Below are 24,637 nucleotides of genomic sequence, written 5' to 3'. Positions count from 1 at the left end.
ATCCATCAGCCTGGAATAGTCAATAGCGGAGCTGCAGGTGGATGTCCTCTCTTTGAAGCCAATGGGTAGCTCCCCAGCGAGAGCGAAAATCGAGTGACGCCTGACTGCACCTTCATTTTCGAGTTGAACCTGACCCCTGCTTACAGACCCGCACAGGTGCGCTCAATTAACTTTCAGCTACCAGTGTGTCGGTCATCTCGCCAGGGAACTACGCGATAGTGCAATAATGGAAAGAAAATTAAATAAGTAGCAGTCAAAATAGCAAAGTAAAACATGTTTCTGAATGCGCAAATGGTTTGCCCCTGTCATCGAAATAGGAGGTCTTCCTGTCTGCCAGATTTTTATGAAAAGTTTTCGGTGAGCAATAGAACGCATCCCCCCCCCCCACCACCCGCTTTGCAGATGGATTTCCTGTTACATGCAGACGGGAAATTTGTAGATATGGGTATTTTCAAATTAAGTCTTTAAATCTGAAACTTTTCTAAAAATTTCGGCAGGCTTTTATGTCTCGATAACGGGGGCATGAGGGCAATTAATGCTTCAGTCAAACAAGCCTCAACATACTCTTTCGACTGGCACCTCTCTTAGTTCTCCCCCCCCCCACTGTTCGTGTGCTTACCTAGCCAGCTTCAACGAGAGAACATCTACCTTTCGTTTCGGTTATTGACTATTCAAGGCTGATGAGTCCGCAGCAAGAACGAAACCACTCTCTGGATCTCATAACCGGACTGTCGGTCGTTTTCAAAAGATTCCAATGCTCCCGAAAGGCCCGGGTTCGTTCCCGCGTTCTACAACCCCGCGGCGGAGAATGGCGAGGTCACGTGAGAGCAGGAAATGGCGAAGTCACGTGAGAGCAGGAAAACTCACCCGCACTGACGGCACTGGTGAGGCTGAAGGGCAAGACCAGCAGCAGAGAAAGCATCAGCATCTCCTGCGAAAAGAGTTAAACACACTCGTTACACAACTCCTCTGGCAATTTGAAAATGGTTACACAATATACAGTAGAACCTCCATTAAGGGACACCTCCAAATAAGGGACACCTCTATTTAAGGGACATTTTTTCTAGTCCCAGTCCCTTTGAATAGGGACTTCCCTGTATTTACCTCTAATTAAGGGACACTCTATTTAAGGGACAGTCACAAAACAAAAAAAAAATGCAAGAAATAATGTATAATTACATAAGAAATAGTGAATTTACTGGAATTCAAGTTTCACTTTTCCTCTAAAAATTTATTAAGGTAAGTTTGACATAAACATTTGTGAAGGAAACAAGTAATGTATTTTTAAAAAAATTTGCCAAAATTAAAATGCATAATTTGCCCTCTCAGCAATTTATTCAAGTTGGTTCAGGGCCCACGAAGAGTTCACGGCAACTAATTAGCTTTTTATATGAAACTTAAGAAATTTGAACTTTAATTGTAATTCACATAGTTGTATTACATTGTAAATGACATAACACAAAGCAATTATATGAAATGAATTACTTCAAGATTATTTCTGTATGCTGCAAAACTTTGCAATTAAAAATTTTTTAATTAAATTTTAATTAATAAAGTAATATAACTTTAGAAATGTGAATAATTATGATCTTTTTTTAACATAATGAGACACTTTCAGTATTTAATCTCAAGTGTTAATAGTTAATCGCTATCGGTTGTCCGTAAAAGATGTTGAATACAGTCGAACCTGCCTGTCTCGAATTTCACGAGAGAGAAGAAAAATTCGAGATATAGAGGTTTCGAGATACAGAGGTTTTGAAATAAAGTTCTAAAAATAAGTAATTGGAGCAATGACTCGAAAGTAAAACTTTGGAAGCAATTTTACTAATCAACAATGTCCCCTTCCTCTCAGTTTCCGAATGGATATAATTGCTTGAAAACTTGCTTCTTGTACATAAAGTTTTAATTCTGGAGGATTATGTGACTGCTAATATTAAGAAAAATGCTTTCTGTCTCCAAATTCAAGTTAATAAAGGTCGTTGGGGATCGAATTCAAGAAAGACACTTTAGTCGAAATTCGAGATATACGGGTTTTCAGAAAATTTCATTCGAGACAAACATGGGGGGGAAACATTAAATAATTCCTTTATGTGCAGGGAAAATGAAAAACTTCGACATAGAGAGGTTTTTGAGATAGGCAGGTTCGAGATAAACAGGTTCGACTGTACTCATTTTTACATACGAGGGCTGTTCAATAAGTAATAAGACTAAATTTAAAAAAAAAAGAATACAGAACAACTTCAATCGTCATAATTTACATGGTTTTTTTTTTTAAGAATAACTTCTGCGGGACTAAATGCATTTATACAAATACAAATACAAAAGTGACGACCAGCAACAGGCTCTGGGCCCAGCTAGGCTGGTCCTAGTCAATTGACAATCCCTAGTGAAGATCAATGGCCCTCTTAAAACTGTCTACTCCTTTGCTCGTTACCACCTCTTCCGGTAAGCTGTTCCGAGGTTCCACTACCCCGCTAAAATAATCATTTTTCCTAATATCCATGTTAGCCTGAGATTTAAATGACCCCTCGTCCTGTTTTCAGTGCTAAACTTCAGCCCGTAACATCTTTCATTTTAATAAATTTAAACAGCTGAATCATGTCCCCTCGGTCTCTTCTTTGCTCGAGACTGTACATTTTTAGCCTCCTAAGCCTGGAATCGTAGTCTAAGTGAGAAAGTCCACTTATTAGCCTTGTAGCTCGCCTTTGAACCCTTTCCAATACATTAATGTCTTTCTTAAGATAAGGAGACCAAAACTGAACAGCATACTCCAAATGAGGTCTTACCAAACTTCTATATAAGGGCAGAAGAACTTCTTTAGGGCAGTAAAAGATGTTGAGTACTTTTTTATATATACATAGTTGACCCTATCCCGTTTTGTCACAACCCCCTTACCCCCCCCCCCCCCTCCCTTTCTGTTGCCATATGTCACGCTATATCGTACAAACATATCATACTACTATTTACCGTGCTAAAATAAACGCCTTTTCTGATTTTATTGCAACAACACAACTGTGGTAAACTCCCGTAACGAGTTTAGATTATATATTCCTGGAAATTTGGATCAAAATTCACCCAAAGTAAAAAAAAATCATTAAAAAATAACATTTCCTATTCCATAGAGGGATCGAACCCACGACCTACGCGTTTACTGTTTGATCACGTATTGTATGTAATTTGGCAATCTGCCAAGTAAAGACGATTCCGTCTGAATGACTCTAGCAGGGGAGAAGGGAAAATAACGATGGGATTTTGATGCACGCGTTTTATAATGTCACTAGTGCCTTATTCATTTATTGCATTCTCTAAAATAAAATAAGGGAAAACAAAGATAGTTACCATGGAAAAACTATAAAAAGAAAATAAAATATTTTCATTTCGTTCGGGAACGTAAAAGCAAAATGGTAAGCTCAAAACTTTGTTGTGAATAAATAAATCAATTAACTTTTGCCGTGAGAATAGAGATCGAATATACTTTAGATTTAAAAAACGTTGCTGCGAGCAAATTTTTATTTTTCCAAAACTAAGGCTAAATAATAGAGAAGCAAAAGTGCACATCTGTAGCAATTCAACTAACACCCCTATAAACTAATAGATGTGTCCGTTTCCACCTATAAACCGGATATCAGCCTTTCCATGTGCAATCGATGTTAAAACAGTAGCACAACGATCTAACCTGCTCAGCTAATGGGCCACCGTTTCGGTATGCTCATTATAGATCAATGCGTGATAAAAAAAACAAATTATTTTTTCCGAAAAACCACTTTAATAATGAGTTGTGTTTATTTTTCACCAAAAGTGGTGAGAAAAAGCTTTAAAATGATGTATGAAGTATGTTATGTATGAAGGTTAATAAATTTTATTGATTAAGTTTAGGCGTTTCCACAAAAAAAAAAATAAAAAAAAAATAGGCACCATTGAAAAAATAGTTCATAATGATTGTTATATAAAAAAGTTTTAATTTCAACCAAACTGTGTGATGCGAAACATCCTGTTGCAAACCGTAAATTTCATGATCCCCCCCCCCCCCGCCCCCTCTAAGTAAAGGGCTACATGATTTGTGGACGACCCTTTTTTAAGTTGAGCAGAAAAACGAATTTTTGTTTTTCCTTCCACGATGAGTCATGATAAAGTTTCAATGACTCTGATGCGGTGATGCGGAGGTGCAGTTTGGCTCTGATAAGTGGAGCCATGACCTTGGAAACGTCTTCCCTCTTTTGGGTGTAATGGGAGAGGGTAATTGGCGCCGAGTTGAGCTGGGTTGCTTTCGCAGACGCTTCTTAAAAAGTGATCCAACTCAAATCCGAGCCAATGACCCGTCCTTTATTCACCAGACAAAACAAAATGTGCAGTGCCGATAAGCTATAACCAAAGCAGCTAAGGAGGATAAAAAAAATGTATAAAGGTCAGGGCCCGACTAACTAAAAGTGAGGCCCTAGGCCCACATTAATTTGGAGGCCCCCTGAAGACTATGCAGTGTTTGATTTACATTTTTAAAGCACGAATGCATTTTTGGAGGCCTCTTTGTCTAATCACACAACTATGTATAAATCACTTATGTGCATTTATGAAACCCCTTTGGGCCCCTCATAGGTGACCAAGTAAATTCGTTACTGGCAGAATGATTGAAAATTCCCCTTTAAAGAAGTTTTTTTTCCAATTAATAAGTCATAATTTTTTATGTTTTTAAAAATACATGTATTTTTCATATCGTTGCAATGCTATGCACAATTCTTTAAAAAAAATGTGGGGCCCCAGGCCTAGGCCTAGTCAGCCTGTGTGGTAATCAGGCCCTGACAAAGGTACAACACGTTCATAAAATACTCGTCGTGATTTGTAACGTAAATTACACTAGCTGCAAAAATGCCTGCGCGACGTTTTAGATTATTTTTTAAGAAAGAAAATAGGTCAAAATTAAAAAAAAAAAATAATTTGAATTTTGACATCTTGAATTCAAATTATGTTTCTCGCAATCACGAGTGTGTGTGTGTGTAGGCGTGCGTGTTTGTGTGTGGGGGTATGTGTTTGTGTGTACGGGTTATGTGTATGTGTGTGTAGGCATATGTGTTTGTGTCTGAGGGGGGGGGGTATGTATATGTAGGCACATGTGTTTGTGTCTGAGTGCAGGCATGAATGTGTGGATAGTTGTGTGTATGTGTGTGTATGTTCTTGTGTGTATATGTGTGGGTATCTGTATGTATGCGTGTGTGTATGTGTGTGTATGTGTGTATATGTGTGCGTGCGTGTGTGTGTAGTTGTGTATGTATGCGCGTGTGTGTAGGACATGGATGCAACCTGGAGACGGCTTTCGCTGTAGGAGCAGCATCGTGAGGAGCCGGTCGACGGTGATGCTGCGGAGGGTGGCGGTGGGAAAATAAAATGATAGCACGCCAAAAGCAGTCAAATGAAAGCAATAAGCAATCGTGATTGCTCAAAAAAAAGGTACCTCACTCCATATTTTGCCTTAAGGCATTACCGCTAACATTACCGCAAAAATGATGAAACGATCAAAAAAAATTTTATTGCTGAGTTCAAAACAAAAAAACTATTCTGAACACAGGTGAAAAGTTTCATTGCTTTAGTTCAAATATTTAAAAAGTTATGAGTGATTTTAGGCCATGCTCGCTAAGTGTTCTTATACAAAAGAAAAACTTTAAACTGCTCTTTCTCGATGATGGTCTTTTTGTGTCATTAGAATCCCTAAGGATTTTTTTCTGTTAAAGATACAGCTTTAAAGTAATTTTTTTTTTGCAATTGGGGTAACATATTTGACAAAACTGTGCATGGGATAAGCATTTTATAAATTACTCAAATGTTTAAAGCATGTTAAACCTTAAAAAACCAAATTTAAAGAAAAAAAAAAAACTTTGATTTTTTACATAATTAATCACAGAAAAATTTCTATTAAACTCATAAGCAAATGAATGCACAGATGTTTAGAGATGATTATAGCGATCGTTTAGCAAAAAACTTTTTTTAAATGAGTGCAAAAATAAAAAAAAAACTTAGAGATTTTAACAAATTGAAAATTTCCTCAATTTTTGAATTTTTAAAAAAAGTAGACAATATTTTCAATTTTTTAAAATAAATTATAGATTACGAAATAAGTACGTATGTTATGGTTTCAAAGAAATATAAAATTTACTTAAATTTAAAAAAAAATGCTTGAAAGGTACTGTGACCGCTTAAAGAAAGAAAAGTCACCGATAATAGCGCACTCGGGTATAACCGATTCAACGGATATACCGAGACGCGGTTTAACGGAGTTCTGCCGCGCTCGTTTTTCCGAGAAAAGGAGATGAATGATTCTCTCGTTCCGCCGAATAACGGCAGGTATAAAGCTCCTCCGCCGAGAGGAAATCGATCGGCGGAGGATCGTGATCTTTCATCGCTATCGATCCCTGCCGGAGAGATGCACTTTTCCTGATTTCGCGAATCCCATTTTGGGATCTGCCAGCTCCGGAGTTCCTATAAGTCAGCCTCATTTAATGGCGAGGTGCAAGCGATGACACATCTTTTGTATATATATATATATATAAATAAATATATATATATATATAAATAAATATATATATATATATATACATGGTGTCAAAAGTTAAGCATAATTCATAAAATGCGAGAAAATCTGTAATTTTTTCAATAAGAATTATATAAAGTTACTTCTATTCTATTCTATTCAAGAGTCACAACTGACTACAACTGTATTTATGTCGAGGGCTGCATACTAAGTGCCTTGCCTCCATTATTTTATATACCGATATAAATATATATATATAAAATAATTATATATAAATATATATATAAATATATATATATAAATATATATATATAAATATATATATAAATATATATATAAATATATAAATATAAATATATATATATAAATATATATATATATATATATATATATATATATATATATATATATATATATATATACTGGTGTCCAAAAGTTAAGCATAATTCATAAAATGCGAGAAAAATCTGTAAATTTTCGTAAAATTATGTAAAGTTGCTTATGGAGATTCATTGGCTGAAGAAGAAACACTATGTTTATGCAAAATAGTATAGTCGATGGTGTCATGCGCGAATTAGGTGCGCGTTTCGGAATGTGGATAAAACAGCTCGCACGCTTTAGAGAGTTCAGGCGCGTTTCATGCAATGGCTGTACCAAGAAACATTGGATCTGGTGAAACAGAACTAATAATGGCACAAAGACGCCAATTGGACATGTTTGCGAAAGGAAGAATCGTTGGAATGCTAGAATCTGGACGATCACAAACTGAAGTGTCTCGTATTCTTAATGTGCCTATCTCGAGACTGTGGCAGAGGTTTTCAAATACGGGAGATGTTACCCGCCGACCAGTACCAAGTCGACCAAGAGTCACAACCGCAAGCCAAGATGGTTTTCTGGCAATTCCTGCACGACGTCATTGGGACAGCTGTGGCAGAGAACTGGGTTCGGCGCTCAGTGCCGTCACAGGAATAACAATTTCGAGGCAAACTGTTTACAGGAGACTCAATCATGTCGATCTGTATGCCAGAAGACCAGCAGTTTGCATTCCTCTCACATCAGCGCATAAACGCGCTCGTTTAAACTGGAGCTTGCAACATCGGCATTAAGGAAGGGACAGTGGATGTTCAGTGATGAGTCCCGCTTTACTCTATAGAGTGATTCTCGTCAGGTAACAATCTGGAGAGAAAAGGGGACTCGTTTCCAACCGCAAAACATAAGAGAAAGACATCACTTTGCGTCAGCAGGAGTAATGGTGTGGGCGGGCATTTTGTTGGATGGCCGCACCGACCTCCATATTTTTGAGACAGCCTCAGTCACTGGTCAAAGATACAGAGACGAGGTTCTTGAGCCTTATGTTCGCTTGTTTCGAGGCGCTGTTGGTCCTGAGTTTCATATTCATGGACGATAACGCGCCATGTCACCGGACAGCTGTGGTCGATGACTTCCTCGAATCAGAAAATATCCAGCGAATGACGTGGCCTGCGAACTCCCCTGATCTGAACCCTATCGAGCATGTCTGGGATATGCTCGGGAGACAACTTGCAGCCCGTTCGCCCCCGCCAAGTTTCGCTCCGGAGCTAAAAAGAGCTCTCCAGCATGATTGGAACTGTTTAAGCCCACAACTCATCCACCACCTCAGAGGAAGTATGAGTAATCGTTATGCAGCGTGCCTGGCAGTCAGAGGTGGCCATACACACTACTGAACTTCAGCATCATCTTTTAAAGAAAAATTTTTGTACAAAGAGTATACTCCTCAAGTGCCTAATTTTCATTTAAACTATTTTTTGGGATGATAAAAGTAAATATTACCGTTTTTTTTTTTTTTTTTTGAGTAGTTTCCTTATTTTGTAACCGTGTTGCATTCGCACATAACGTTTCCCCCTATTTCGATGTATATTTCTCACATTACTCACATAATTAACAATTATGCTTAACTTTTGGACACCAGTGTTTGTATGTATACAGTAAAACCTGTCTACAAAGATACTGTTGGGACCTAAAAAAGTATTGTTGTAGACAGGTTATCGTTATAGACAGGTTTATTGTTATAGACAGTATTGTTATACACAGGTTTCACTGTGTATATATATATATATATATATATATATATATATACAGTAAACTCCCGATTATCCGCGGAATAGGGTGGCATGGTAACCGCGGATAAGCGAAAACCGCGGATAATCAGAATAATAATTAAAAAACGATACTACTGTATACAATAGCTAAAAAATATGAATAACACTTACACATACATTTACATTTTTGTTAAAAACATAGCTACATTCCATTTGCTAACATTGAAAGTAAAAAATATACATATGTAAAATCTAAAAACGAACAAGAACACGATCAAAAGTTTTAAAAGCATTTAATGACTGTTAAAAAAATAGTGAAAAGACCCGCAGATAATCCGAGCAACGGATAACCCGACCGCCGATAATCGGGAGTTTACTGTACTGACCTCTGATACTGATATATATATATATATATATATATATATATGACTGAGAGACTGACCTCTGTGGAGTGTGCAGGCATCCCGTTCGCTAAGTCGGGCTGAGTCCGCCTCCAGCATCAAGACGCCGAGAAAACCTGCAACCAGAGAGAAAGATAAATACAAGTTATGTTTTTGCGTTCAAGCTAGGGTTGCAAATTGGCCGATTACCAATTAATCGGCTGTTGATAATTCCCGGGGCCGATTAATGATCCCGGGATTTTAAATAGCATGATTTTTCCACTTCCTTTTTTTCAATAAACCGACCGTATAAAATGAGGGGGCCCCTTGCGGCGCTCCCTCATTTCGTGTATTATAGATAGATACAAAGTCATAGACAAACAAAATAGAAAATCATTGCAATGATTCTCTATTTTTTCCCCAAGTCTCCAAAACATTTGTTTCCATTGCATCATTGAAGCAGCTTTTGTCTCCATCAAATTTGCTTACATTCTGCCCCTGAGTGCAGGGAAAGTAACCAGAAAAAAGTTTTAGGGGGGGGGCACATTCAAAGAACAAAAAACAAAAAACTTTTTTTTTTTTTGATCGATAAGAGTAAAGCAAGGGGGGGGGGGGGAGAGCAGCGTCCGGTTAAAATTTTGAATCTTTTAATTTTAAAAACGTAATTTTAGCCTTAAAAACGCGATTATAGGCCATGTTTATTGACGTTAATTTTTTTTTTTTTTGATTAGATTGAAATCTATTTCTTCTCCACTTCCCCCTGCAAATTTTTGAAATTGAAGCTTCAAAAACGCAACTTTTGACAAACTTTAAGTTTTTATGGATAGGAGGATCTGTAGCATTTCCCTGGATTTTTTTTTTTTTTTTTTCAAAATCATTGTCTAAAAAATTTAAGCAATGTTTTACATTCACTTAATGCTTTCCAGTGTTTAATTTTTTTTGTAAGTGTCGTTTAAAAAACTCATTGCTTGTGATATTAAAGTAAGATGGTATAGGAACCCATGCAGAATATTTTCTTAAACTCAAGTCTTAAAATGAAATTGTAAATCTATATTTTGTAATATTAAGGCCAGTAATTTTTCGAAGTTAGAGCTCCCAAAACGCAAATCTGAGCGATTTTCGATGTTGAGCATTTGTGGGCTTTTTCCTAAAACTTACACATATTTGATGCAAAAGAATAACATCTTTGTTTTTAACTTATATGAAAGTTAGTATTAAGTTGGTATAAGGAAAACCGAAAAACGCTTGGAAAAGAATCATTGTATTCCTGCATGTTAAACATTATCAAAACATTTTATCAAATGATCATGCCGTGGTGCGAGTTTCATTTTTGCTGATGTCAGGAGCGTTACTCGATCATTGGCTATTATGTAACACGACGATTGCAAATTTCTTCATAGTTCACTGAAGTTACCTTGTATAAAACAAGTTCAAAAAGAAATATGTCACTGAGCACCACTATTTTCCCCTGTGATTTGATAAGCTAAGAAAAGTGGATTGCAGCTCAATAAGGCCACGATCGGAATTATTAGGACTCCGGTGTCCTAAAATTAAGACAGGGAAGGATCAGGTGGAGGATATGATGCTGCGCTGCACATTATGTGCACGAACAGTGGGCAGAAGTGAACGAAAAACAGAAAATAGTGAAATGTGAAATTTTTAATGTTGTTTTTGAGTTTATCAAATGGTGGTTTAATATGTTTTAATACAGACATTAAAAAGAGTGTTTCTTTCTTCCTTTCTTTTTTTGAGCAATCACGATTGCTTATTGCTTTCATTTGACTGTTTTGGCGTGCTATCATTTTATTTTCCCGCCAGCACCCTCTGCGCACCACCGTCGACCGGCTCCTCACGATGCTGCTCCTCTAGCGAAAACCGTCTCCATCAATGTCCTATACACACGCGCATACATACACAACTACACACAAACACATACATACAGACACCTACACATACACACAAACACATACATACAAACACCTACACATACACACAACTACCCACACATTCATGCCTGTACACAGACACAAACACATATGTCTACATACACATCTCCCGTCCCCACGCACACAAACACTCATACACACAACTACCAACACTCATGCCTGCACACATACACATACCCCCTCATACACAAACCCATATACCCACACACAAATACATACGCTTACATATACACGCACACTCGTGATTGCGAAAAACATAATTTGAATTCAAGATGACAAAATTCAAATTAATTTTATTATTATTATTTTTTTTTGATAGAATTTTTTTGACTTTTTTTTTTCAGACCCGTGTTTCTAACAAGACCAAATCGCCTATGTTTGTACAGACTGTTCGCACATTCTGAACGAAATTTTTACGTAGAATTCTTTTTTTTTCTTACTTTTTATTAGCCATGAAGAGTGTGATGAATACAAAAATGGGAGCCAGTTGCGTCATAAATGAGTCCTCGAACCTTTTACTTTGGCCTTATTGGCGCATTTACCTTACACATCATATCGCAAGGAGCTTCCAGCAAAGGAGCAGAAACAAACCGGTACACAACTAAAATACCAAACGACAGAGACGACATTTTTTGAAAGAGGGGCTGCTTCGAGAAAGGAACGCGTCATTCCCCTTCCACTGAATCTTGGAATTTAAAATGAAAGAGAGAGAGGGGGGACTTACCTTCCGGGCGGGTAACATTCGGACCCTAGGGCCGGACTGTCCGGGAAGGAATCCGGTGGGACATGTCGTCCGCGCTGAGCCACAACCGCTACTGAGGTGGCGGGAAAGGCCGATCGATGGCGCATGCGCCCCCACAGGTTGCCATCCCTCCGCATCCACAGTATACGGATTCGGAGCGCTCGCTTATAACGAACCCGTATGGAGCGAATTCCATGGCTATAACATAATGGCTGGGCTGGATACCTGGACTCTTAAGGCAAAACAGTTTTTTTTTTTCGTTACATTCAAAGCAAAATGTATCGTGTAAAAAAAATCTCTTCCTTTAGATTATTGTATTTTTTACTAGTGGTACCCGCACGGCTTTGCCCGTAATAGAAAAAACCCCTACACACAATACATATACCCCCCCCACACACAAACACACACGTCTACACACACACACACTCGTGATTGCGAAAAACATAATTTGAATTCAAGATGTCAAAATTCAAATTATTATTTTTTTTTTCTTTTTTTTTTTTTGTTTTTCGCGATATTTTTAAGACGCATTAAGCTTTCTTTCATGCTTTTTTCTCCTTTCTCTGACTTTTACTGGGAAAGTAATCTAAAAATCGATACTCGTCACAAAAACAAGTGCAGAAACTCGTGCTATTACTATGCTTCTATGCATATAAAAAAAAATGTTCACGCAGATAATAGCGAATGATCGAGTAACGCTTCCGACGTCACCAACAGTGAAACTCACGTGATAGCTTGCGAGAGGGCATTATTTCATTGTTACATCACTTAAAATTCCATAATTTTATTTATAACTAGTGGTACCCGCACGGCTTTGCCCGTGATAGAAAAATTAAAAGGTCTTTTGGTTCGCCTGTATATTTACAAATAATATATGGTGAATTTTCTCGCCAATTGGCTTGTGCCCTTGTTACGGTTCCACGTAATGATAATTTCACAATTTACTCGTGAATCTTATAATAGTTTTGTTCTTAAAATTGGAATAGAAAAAGAACCACATCGAATTTTCTAAACATCGCTCCGAGGTGCACACCCCCATGCTGCAAACTAATTTTGTGCCAAATTTCATGAAAATCGGCCGAACGGTTTAGGCGCTATGCGCGTCACAGACATCCTACAGACATCCAGACATCCTCCGGACAGAGAGACTTTCAGCTTTATTATTAGTAAAGAAGAAGATAAAGATTCTTTCCCATTTTATTAAATTTTTGTGAAAAATGGGCTTAAAATTGGAATAGAAAAAGAACAAAATCGAATTTTCCAAAAATCGCTTGGAGGTGCACACCCCCATGCTACATACTAACTTTGTGCCAAATTTCCTGAAAATCGGCCGAACGGTCTAGGCGCTATGCTCGTCACAGACATCCTACAGACATCCTCCGGACAGAGAGACTTTCAGCTTTATTATTAGTAAAGATACAGAAGTTGAATTTCATGTTATAATTGAATCCTCAAAATACATTTTGGATAATTGTTGCAAGAAAATTATTAAAAACATGGTAATTGACTGACGATAAAACCAACCGAAAAGTATGTTGGTAATTTAATTATAACCTTAAAATGAGTTTCATAATGCAATAATCCAGAGGAAAAATTTCTTGCGTTTAACGTTCAGTAGAACCAATAGGGGTCCGAAAATTGTGTAACGAATTTTTTATTCGGTCCCTTCTACTTCGCTATGAAAGGACGATACTGCTTATAGTCGTTCTCGTTTATAGCGAAACCGCATAAAGCAAATTTACAGCTATGACCAGTGGCGTTACTAGAACGGATGTCCCCCGGGGCGCTAATTTGTGATTTCACCCCCTCCCAAAAAGAAAAAACTGTTACGTGATTTTTTATGCAAACATAGTGATTATACGACTTTCAAAAGCAAATTTTAATTTCTGTGGTAAGTTTACATTAAAATACAAGTTGTACCATGAACGCATTTTATGAAAAATGGCCCTAGATGCACACGTAAGCACCTTGTAATATTGGGCTCTATTTTCGATGAAATTTGATGGCTAAAATATAATTTAAGACATATTTATAGAAAATTTTAAGAATTGAAATATTTATGCCTTGCATAAACTCAGGGGCGGCTCTAGGGCCGGAAAAAATGGACGATTATCCGGGGCGGCAAAGTTGGGGGGGGGGGGGGTAGCATTTTTACTCGAATGTTTGAAAAAACTTTTTCATCGCCAAAAAAATACATAAAAGTATTTAACAAACATAACTATTTTTTGTTTCTTCGAATCCTGAAATGTGTATTCTTTCAATGGCTATTGCAGCGCAACCCCAGGGTAACCTCCCCCAGGTAGGTTACCCTGGGGGAGAGTTGAGGGGTAGTTAACCCTCAACTCTCTCCTGAAATTTTCGATCGTGATTTTTTTTTTTTTTTAATTCAGTCAATAATAAAAGCATTTTCAGCATATACTTTCCCGGAAGAATAAAAGACAATTAAAAAAAAAGTATGAAAGAAGACTTAACGCATCTTAAAAAAAATAACACACAAAAAGGGTAAATTAAATAACTGTCGAAAAATTAAAAATTGGGAAGTATGATTTTGCGGACGGGAAAATCTGTTTTTGTCGGTCCGTCTGTCTGAAAAAGAGGTTTAGGGGTGGACCCCCAGGAATTTTCGAAATTGAACTCTTAAAAACGCATTTGTAAATCATTTCTAAATATAGTTAAAGGACTGAAAATTCTTTTAAATAGAAGCTTTAAAAACGTAAGTGAAACAACTCTCAAACCGTGACAGAAAAATTATTTAACAATGAGTTAACCAACGAACAACGACTCATTCTTTGAATCTCTATTTACAGTTTTAGAGCAGTTGTTTAATTACTGTATATTGAATATTTTGTACAACTCCAGAACTTTCAATTTCACAACTTCAATATTTTCCGACAAATTACACGGTCAATTTTTATTACCAACAAGTTTAGTTGACTTCTTTAGTAATATCAGATCTCCTCGCGTGTAATTCTAACAATGTATTGTCGTGAACATTTAGACCAAGTCGAGAGACTCATGGGGGTATTCCCTCCTAAAATATTTCAAAAATCATCAAAACGGATCTTTTTTTTTCTAGGGGTTTGTTTAACAATTTTTTCCCTTATTTTTTGGTATAAAACTAGAGTATATTACTCATTTCTATGAGCTAATGTCCCAAAAAAATTTCTCGTTGAATTTTTTTTTTTTTTTTTTTTTTTTTTTAAATATCGGAAGCATTATTAGTAAGAGTCGCATCGCAGATCTTTAGTAAAGAACTTTCCCGTGTTATTCAACTTGCATTCCGAGATATAATTATGATTAAAAATGAACTTAGGTATGCTTATAATATAGCATTAATGTATACAGTCAATTCGCTATAACTCGAAATCCAATAAGTGGAATATTATTACAACTCAAAGTTTTTATCAAGTTGCCCTTTGTCTTTAATTACATGCTAATTACTCTCAATATCTCGAAGTTAACTTCCTTTAACTCGAACTTTTTTCGAGGATGATTCGAAATTTTTTTCGAAAGAACGAAAAAAAAAGAAAGAAAGAAAGAAACAAGTGACTATGAGAGAAAAATTAATTCACCTTCACTTGCAATTCCTGCACAATAGACCTCTAAAGCAAGAAGAGCACCTTTTGAGCCAATGTGCGATAAAAGAGTTACACGTGCGGAAATGAGCTAGCTTGTTTTTTTTTTTTTTTTTTTTGTACTGTACTGTTTACACTTTGACATGTTGCTGGACTATGAATTTGCTTTTAAGCTGTCAAGTAGTGAAGTCAACTGATTGTACCTTTATTCAAAGACAGACCTAAGCGTCCCCTTCATTCTTTAGTTCGATCATTTGCTGTTAAGTTCCTGAAAGACAGAGCGAGTTTTCTTTACTATTAAAAAGTCTAAGCGAAAGCTAGAAACCTTGGATTTAGAAAGTAAAGTAAATCTTATTTATGATATTAAAAAGGAATTCAACAATGGAAATGAAAAATATTGTATTGAAATATGAAATACCTCCATCAGCGATATTAAAAGAAAAAGAGAAACTTCTAAAGCGGTAGAATCCATGAATCCGAATTTGAAACGAATGAAGATGTGAACCTTTCCTGAAGTAGAATCAGCTCTATTCAAGTGGTTCCAGCAGTATCCAGCTTTATATACCATGCTTTTGAAAATATATACCATGCTTTTGATTTTTTTCTCTCAATATTTTTGATTAAACTGTGCATCCTGTGCAAAAACCTTTTAAGTTATGTAATTTTGTGTTATATGTACATATCAATTAAAATATTCGATACTTTTAATATTAAAATGTCAAAAACCGAAACTAACAATAAGTATAACTTACGATAAGTCGAAGTTTTTCGTCGGTCCCTTGAGATTCGAGTTATCACGAATTGGCTGTTTATTTCTGGGGGTGCACTGTTCCCAGTGTTTTCCACTACATCAAGAAGACGACAATCGAGCCGGTGCATCCCCGGAAATATAAGTAGTACTTTATAAGAATACTAGTGATACCCACCCGCACGGCTTTGCCCGTAAGAGAAAAATTAAAAGGTCTTTTGGTTGGCCTGTATATTTACATATAATGTATGGTGAATTATCTCACCAATTGGCTTGGTTACGGTTTCACGTAATGATAATTTCGTTTTTTTCTCGTCCATCTTATGATAATTTTGTTCTTAAAATTGGAATAGAAAAAGAACCACATCGAATTTTCGAAAAATCGCTTCGATGTGCACACCCCCATGCTACAAACTAACTTTGTGCCAAATTTCATGAAAATCGGCCGAACGGTCTAGACGCTATGCGCGTCACAGAGATCCTGACAGACTTTCAGCTTTATTATTAGTAAAGATTTAAGTTCATTTTTAATCATAATTATGTCGCGACTCTGACTATGCAAAATACCGATGCTTTCAATTTTTTTTTTTTTTTTTTTTTTGACGTGAAATTTTTTTTGGACATGGGGTTCAAGGACAGAGTCCTATACTCTATTTTTATACCGAAAAATAAGGAAAAAAATTTTAAAAACAAACCCCTAGAAAAAAAGATCGGTTTTGAAGATTTTTGAAATATTTCAGGGGGAATACCCCCCCCCCCCCTTGAGTCTCTCGACTTGGTCTAAATGTTCATGATTTTGATCTTTGTATCCCTCAAACCCCTCAGAAGAGTTTTAATGTGGCTAATATAACGTTCAGTTCCCCTCCAAATAAAAATAATGGCTATGAAACTGTTAAAATTTGAAAACAAAAAGTGTGGGGGGGAGCCATTTCCAAAAAAGTAGACCTGTAGGGGGGAAACGGTGGTTAAAAACAAAGTAAAACACTTACCAGTTTTTAGTAAGGAAGAAAAACTTCGTTCCTCTTTTAAAATATGTCAAAAAGGCTTCTGCTGGTTTCTGTTAAGCTACATGCTAAGTTTTCAAACCTGCCAAAAATAGGAAGAGATCTAGAGAGAAAAAAAAAACGATAGTAGACGTTAACTGTAAATATACAGGCGAATCGAATGACTTTTAAATTTTCTACTACGGGCAAAGTCGTGTGGGTACCGCGCTAGTATTTAATGAAGTCTTCTTTCAATGTCGTTTTTTTTTTTTTTTGCTATTTTAATTTCAGTTAGGTAATGGACATTTTACCATGTACTCATTCAGAGGTCTCGTTCTTGGGGGGTGGGTGTCGTCCTAGGGCGGTGTGCTGGCCTCAGATAAATTTACTAAAAAAACTGCGACATCAAACATTTCTTTTAATCAAAATTATATTTATGGTCTCTTTATTTGTTACTTCAGCTGAACTAAATATTATAAATTGATACATATTATGTTTCTTTCTTTATTTGTTTTTTTCGATTTATATTAAATGATTTCTTTGCAAAACATCTGAATTATTAACTTTTTTCGTATGAAATCGATATTTTAAAGTTTTCTTTCTATGAAAATAATATCCAACACTTACCTTCATATTTTTTGTGTGTGGGGGGGGGGGCACCATATCTGTCAGTGCCCGGGGCACCCAGGTGTGTAAATCGGCCCCTGGGTTGGCCCAGTCGGGGATCCCCGACTAGCCGACCTGGCCAGTCCGCCCCTGACCTCCACTCAAGCATTCTGTCCCCTCCCCTCTCCTCCAATCGCAATTCTTCTGCCGAAAGGACTGGTTGCAATCTATTCTAGTTGAATTTTGCTTCTCCATACCAGCAGGTCACACTTTTTGTTTCCCCAACAAGCTGTATATTTTTTCTCCCCTGTGACGTGCGCCCTTTTTTGACTTGTGTCCCTAGGCCAGGGCTTAGGATGGCCTATTGAGTAATTCAGGCCTGTATATGCGTTTTAAGATGTGACTATTTTATCTTACTCGGATGAGTTTTGATTTAACTGGATGCAGCATTGCAAACAAACAAAATATCCCCCCCCCTCTCCAGTGGCGTCGACTCCATGGGGTTTAAAGCGGCAGAGCCCCCCCCCCTCCAATTACTCAAGAAAATTATTAGTTATATTATGCTTTCTAAACTCATAAATTTATCTTTTATTTTCCTTGTTTGAAGATAGTTTACCTTGTAAAATATACATTCAGTAATGAGTTAAAACAAATAATTATTATGGTAGTAAACAAGTTAGTAGAAAACGAGTGGTGTGAATAACGGCAAGCACTCTTAGAATTTGTCCCAGTGCAGAAACTTACGTGCTACGGCGCGCTCATAAGTGTTGCTGATCTGGAAAAAATATATGAGAGTTTGATTTGTATATTAAATGGGAGGCGTGATAGTTTTTAATACTTTTGGGAAGTGTGTTTAAAAGAAAAACTTTCACAAAATGAGGATTCTTCATCATTTTCAAAAAAGAAACGAAGACGCCAAAATAGTCGATTAAAAGCTTTAATAATGTACATATGGCAATTTTCATATTTACATATTGCTTTCACTACCCATTCGAATATCAAAAAATAAATATAATACAAATATAAGCGGAACAACATTCTCCACTCATGGAGGGGCACAAATGGCTTCGACATACATCGAGTAGCACACAAAAATATCGCCACTTGGTCTTACATTTTCTACGCCATGCATGTATTATATGGTTTTTCTTTTCCCCTTGAAGCTATATGCTTCTTATGTGGAGGTTGTGAGGACCAAACGGAAAAAAAGAAAGACATAAAAACAAAAGGTTCATACAGTAGAAGACCGTTATAACGCCGACCTGTATAACGCAATCTCTACATAGTATAGAATGAAGTTCCCAAAAAGCGTCTGTGTGTTTGAACTCTCAAAACTCGAGAACTACCCGGCTGATTTCGATGAAACTTTCACAGTTTGTTTCTTTTTAAGTCCTTAAAAGGTTTGCAGACCAGTTCGAATAAAATTCGACAAATAGTTCTTTTTTTTTTATTCCAATTTACGTCCAATTTTCACCTAAATTCTCAAATATGGAGGTGAAAAATGACTTGCACATATTAATATTACATATCGTTAGAAAGGGTAGAATTTTTGGCGTTCTACGCAATTTGTTTCAATGCTCTAACTTTATTACGGCGGGAGTTATTTGCGTTTTTAGCTCGATTTTTTTTTAGGCTTGGCTGAAATTTAGGCACTACTTTCTTCATTAAATAAATCAATAAAAAGTGAAGGAATTATCCCACAGCTTTCTTTTAGACGCCATTGGACAAATCGACCTTTTTCACTCCAAATCTAACTTGACCTTTGGTTGAAAAAATAAGCTTTTATCTCGAAAGGAAAAAAAGTTACAAGCCTTTTAAAATCAAGTTTAAGAAATCTCGATTCCATTCAAATGGTGAACCATTTTCTTTCTCATTTTAATTCCTTAAACTTATTTTATTTTGTGTTTTCACGGTTACGTATTTTAAATCAATCTTTCTGGATTTAATTTCTTAAAAGTATTTTAATATCTGTAGTCATTGTTTGGAAAGGAAGTCATGATATTTTTTTTTTATTATTATTATTTCTTACGCCTGATTGTTGAATATACGTCATTGACAAAATTTTTATTTTCAAGGTAGACAGGGCAAAGCCGGGCAACGCAGCTAGTTCTCTATAAACCGCACTACTTTTCAGGAGTAAACAATAGGTTTTGAAGTTTGAAAAATCCTTCTGTTTTCCTTTGAAGAAATAAAAATTGTTAGGCAAATTAAATTTAGAAAGTTTTTCATCTTTCCATCTTATTTCAAAGCTTTTAAATTGAAAATTAGTACTTATATTAAACAGAAAATACCAGATGGCTCTTGAAAATGCAGCTGTTATGCAAACCATGAAGCTAGCAGAACTACAGGATTTTGATTGTGGAACATATTTATTTGTGAACAACTCATTGTAATATGGGTGCTTTAATACTCATTGCAGATAGAACTCATTCTGAAGTAATATATGTAGATATATCCTGAATATTAGTTTCAAAATTTGTGAAATGATCTGTATAACGCCAAAACCTGTATAACACAAAAGCTCTGGTCCCAAGGTGTGCGTTATAAAGGTCTTCTACTGTATTTAAAAGGCTTAACAATTCATCTGTAGAAGAAGTCCTGTGCTGCGATCGATTGCTAACCGAAAGGTTTTTGGTCTGGGAGTGGGATGTTAAGTTTCTGTTTTAGGAGCTGTATATACTAGAAAATTTTTATAAAAATGTATTGAAAGCATACTTTTTAAGGCTGTGAAAACAAAAAGCTAAGTTTTGGAGTAGAGGTCCTGCAACGAACAAATAAATCTGAGCAGAATGGATTAGCTTCTGCGTACACATTCGAAAACCTCCATCGACCGAGAATTTTTGCTTCAAAACTATTTTCCAACGTTAATGTTCGGAAGACTTTTCTCGTAACCACGATTTTCTTGAGGTGCTTGCACCTAAAATAAGATATTTTGGATACTTAAACTCTATTTCAGAAGAATTGCCTGGGGTGATTTTGTTCCGAAAACTATGACGAGACAATAAATTAAACTATCATAATTAATACAGCTTCGTTATAAGCTGTATAGTACGGCAGACACTTTCTGCCTCTCGATCATAGCTATTCAGAGAAAAATTTATTTTAATAGGTTTTTGAATGGCAAAATTTCAGAAAAAAAGTTTCGATTTTTATCAGTCTGTAAATGAAAGAACTCACTGGGAACAAAAATCTCCTCGACATCTTTACCGAGGCAGGCAACATAAAAAAGATTTTCAGCTAAAATGGTGCGACGAAGAAAAATCAAACTTAAAATGCTGTCTTTTGAAAAATGTTTATCAGATCATTAAATTTTTATCAGCTAACTATTAAATAGTTCATGTTTTTGCACTTAAATGGGTTTAAACCTATGTCAGTGCCCTACTGAAAAAAAAAACAAAAAAAAAAAAACAGAATTTTTAGTGGAAATCGAAATTGCATCTCGGATTAACACGGGTTGAAGGTCAGGTGTCAGGTTAACAAGTGTTCAACCCCCCATAGGAGAAAAAAAAACCACATACTAGCAGTAAAATGTACAACCAAAAATGAGATAAGTTCAGTTGCTACAATTCAGATCAACTCAGGCCGCCCCAACGAGAGGGACAATAAACACTTTTTCATTTACAAAAAAACATTTCGCTCATTTGGAAAAAGAATACCACAATATGAAAAAATGAAATTTTGAAGTTGAACTCTTCAGGCAATTAGTATAAAGAAAAGTTTACTTTTCTTTAAACAAATTGTATAAAGAAAATATAATTAAAGTTTTGTATACAAATTGTATATAATTAAAGTTTTTTTTTACTGTGCTCTCCAGCAGTTAATATGGGAACAAAAAAAAATCTGTCATTATTTTCCAAAGAAGATAACGTCCATTGAAAAGCGAAAAAAAAAAGAACATTATAAATTTCGTATTGTCGCACTCTTCATCCAAACGAGCGATTTAATAACACCTTAAACAACAAACTTCAAGTAAGGCTACTGTACAAATCACAAATTAACAGACGTTGATATATATCTTTTAAAAAAAACACAAAAACAAACCATACATAACATCTTGTAGTAAGTTACCGCCCTAAAGCCAGGGCTAAAGCAGAAATACTTAAAACACACCTCCAGCTCAGTTATTCCATCCGAGGACTGCGGTTTCGTGCTTTTTAGCACTCGTCTGCCCGGAATAGGAATCACATGAGCTGGAGGCGAAAAATCTCTTAAGGGAGCCAAGAGGGCCAGACTTGCTACAAAATACCTTAGCTTTGCCATCAATCTTCGAGTTGAAACGAACCATTGTTTCGGTCGCTCATCTGCCCCAAAGCAGAATACTTTACGATGTTCTGCGATGTAAAATCATTTGACCAAAATTGTTCTGCAAGTACTTCAAGCATTGTACGCGAAAAAATGTGACATTTTCCACAAATTGCGTGCCAAAAATCAAAATCGTTTCATATAGGATTTTTTTTTTTTTTTTTTAACTGGACTGTTGCTATTTATTTCTGTGGAAATGAGATATTTCCGGAAACTTCACAGCTTTCAAACAAATGACTAATTAAAGAGCACTGAATTTGTAAAATTAGTTGATCATGAAAACTATAAATTAAAAAAAAAACTTTAACAAGGTGTCAAACCTAAACCGATTGAGATTCTCCAAAAATAATTTATATGCTTTCTAAAATGCATAGAAAGAGCAAAGATACAAAATTTCATAAAAATCCAAGCCTAGGTATCAAACCACATTTTTTTGGTTAATTTTGCGTGGCATGAAAGAGTAATTAAAATAATGTTACTAAATAAAGAAATTACTGAAATAATAAATAAAATGAGTAGAGTTTTGGTTGCATATAATAAAACACTTCAAAACTTTCTAAATATTTGAAATATTTCCTGGATGCAAAGGGATTGAAATCTTAAATGTGGCACGGAATTTCTGGCGATGGACGTGTTTCAATGTTGGCATGTTTCGAAAACATACGTGTGTGGCGGAAAATGTGGTGGATGAAGATCGATTGTGAAAGTCCTACAAAGGACTTATCGAATTCAACATCGCGAGCTTTCCACCAAATTATCGTAATTTGCAAGAATTTTACATTTTCTTCTAATTTTAAGAATTATGCAGCATTTCTGCAAAATTCGATCTTGAGTTGGAAGATACTTGTAGAAAATCTGCAGTTTCTACATATTTTCTCCATTGCAGTTTCTGCAGATTTTCTGCAGAAATTTGCAGAAAATTTGTCAGTTTTCCTCTCACATTTGAACAGAATTGTTCTGCAGCTCAGGCATCTGTTCTGCGATGTACGTCGCAAATTTAGCAGTATTCTGCTTTGGGGCTCATCTGGTTCGCTAATTCTGCATTAGCTACCGGTTTGTTTGGCTCTCTTGGTTCCCTTAAGAGGATTTTCGCCTCCAGCTCATGTGATTCCTATTCCGGGCTGACGAGTGCTAAAAACAGGGGTGATTGTGAGTTCATCAAGAAATACCTGAAAGTTTCAAAGCGAGAACCGGGGGGGGGGGGGGGGGGGGTAATCTTTGGCCCTTATTACTTAAGCGCATCTTTGCCATAGTTTTAAATAGTTCCGAGTCAAAATAGTGTGTGTACGTTTGATTAAATTTTTAATGGGTTACAAAGTTACTTTTGAGCTGGTGTTATACAAATTATCTTGACATTTGTCCATCTTAAGTTATAGTTGTCCATCTTAACGCTCTTGCAGGTATATTTGATGAGTATTATGTAATTTAAAATAAATTGCAGAGGTAGGGAGATAAAAAGCATAACGAAAAAAGAACGTAATTCCGGTATTTTCGGACATGAAAATACCGGAAATACGCCCGAAAATACCGGAAATTCGGTAAAATACCGGACCACAATCACCCCTGTAAAAAACACGAAGCTGCAGTCCTCGGATGGAATAACCGAGCTGGAGGTGTATTTTAAGCATACACAACATCGTCATTCGTCCTCGGATAACGGACGGAAGATTTCCGATCCTTCCGGAATCCACGAGGTCGTTCGACTCTTACGATTGGACACTGGAATAGTCACTGAACAGTTTCAGTATATACAAAGGACAACAGTCCATCCTCAAAGTCTGTTTGAAAATCACATCCGAACCAGTCGGATGCGAGAGAAGTTAAAACTTTCCGAAGATAAAAAGTCGACTACGGGTAAAGAAAATAAGCTCTTTTCTTTCTCTGTCTCTTGTTTATGTGCCCAACAATTTGCGCATGGTTCATATTGTTTAAACATGAAAATCTGAAGAGTAAGGCATATATTCATCACTTTGAAAAACGTGCATTAAAATTCGGCACGAATATGTTCGACGACGAAAGCTAGCGTCAGAAAGTGAATTTTAAAATTGAAGTAGGGATTTCTTAAACAAAGCCCATATAATAACCGACATCTGTACAAGACACTGTACAAAATATGAGTTATTTTAATTGAGAAAGAATTGGGCTTATAAAACAAACGCTATTCATTCAAATGAGTGTGCTCCCATGATCTTATGGGCATTAAAGACGCGTTTACCGTAAAAATTGCGGATTCCCTCGTGTAAAAGAAGGGAATTTTCTGTGCATGCATTTCTGATATGCAAAAGGAACGTGCTCGGCCATATTGTTTCGAAGATTTGCACGAAAAATTGCTCTTCGAGAATAGCATTCACCGAACCTAACTCTGGCATACTTGTTACCTTTTTCATAGATTGCCTTGTAAGTGAACTCGAATTTCCGCTATGAAAGTCGTTTGTATTCACCGGATATCTACGGACTGCCAAAATATTTATTTATAGTCTTTTGTTTCTGCTAAAGACATGTAACTGAGTTTTATGTGAATAATGAGAAGACATAAGCTATTTCTATATTTAGAAAAAGGCTCCTTATCTTTGATATTTACAATCTTTTTATGCATATTGTGTATTTCTACATATAAACGGTCGAACCCGGTATTCGTCGGACCACGATCGTCGTTTCAGGTTAACCGGACTTGATCTCGTCCAATAAATAAATTATCGTCAACTGCCGAGTCGAGTGTTAGAGAGAAAGCGTCATAGAGGTTGCATTCGCAGAAAA

At 36.2% G+C, this 24,637-nt stretch overlaps 2 protein-coding genes across 2 annotated transcripts in view; both read right to left on the bottom strand.

The window, feature by feature from the left end:
• The window catches only part of LOC129232655 (suppressor of lurcher protein 1-like), an 81,720-nt gene extending 69,982 nt beyond the window's left edge, over positions 1-11,738 (bottom strand). Inside the window, exons 1-3 of the mRNA XM_054866787.1 lie at positions 11,649-11,738; positions 9,041-9,115; positions 868-931 (exon numbers count right to left, since the gene is read on the bottom strand). Coding sequence (XP_054722762.1) covers positions 868-931; positions 9,041-9,061 — 85 coding nt within the window. The 5' untranslated portion in view covers positions 9,062-9,115; positions 11,649-11,738. The remainder of the gene's footprint in view (positions 1-867; positions 932-9,040; positions 9,116-11,648) is intronic.
• An 8,691-nt stretch (positions 11,739-20,429) lies between these two features.
• Positions 20,430-24,637, bottom strand: part of LOC129232654 (SH3 domain-containing protein Dlish-like) — a 40,854-nt gene continuing 36,646 nt past the window's right edge. The window contains exon 7 of the mRNA XM_054866786.1: positions 20,430-20,495. Within this exon, the coding sequence (XP_054722761.1) occupies positions 20,430-20,495 (66 nt within the window). The remainder of the gene's footprint in view (positions 20,496-24,637) is intronic.

This window comes from Uloborus diversus, unplaced genomic scaffold (assembly GCF_026930045.1).
Source record: "Uloborus diversus isolate 005 unplaced genomic scaffold, Udiv.v.3.1 scaffold_13, whole genome shotgun sequence".
NCBI classification, from domain to species: Eukaryota; Metazoa; Arthropoda; class Arachnida; order Araneae; family Uloboridae; genus Uloborus; species Uloborus diversus.
The sequence above is the reverse complement of the archived record's forward strand: the minus strand, read 5'-3'. Positions and strand labels throughout refer to the sequence as shown.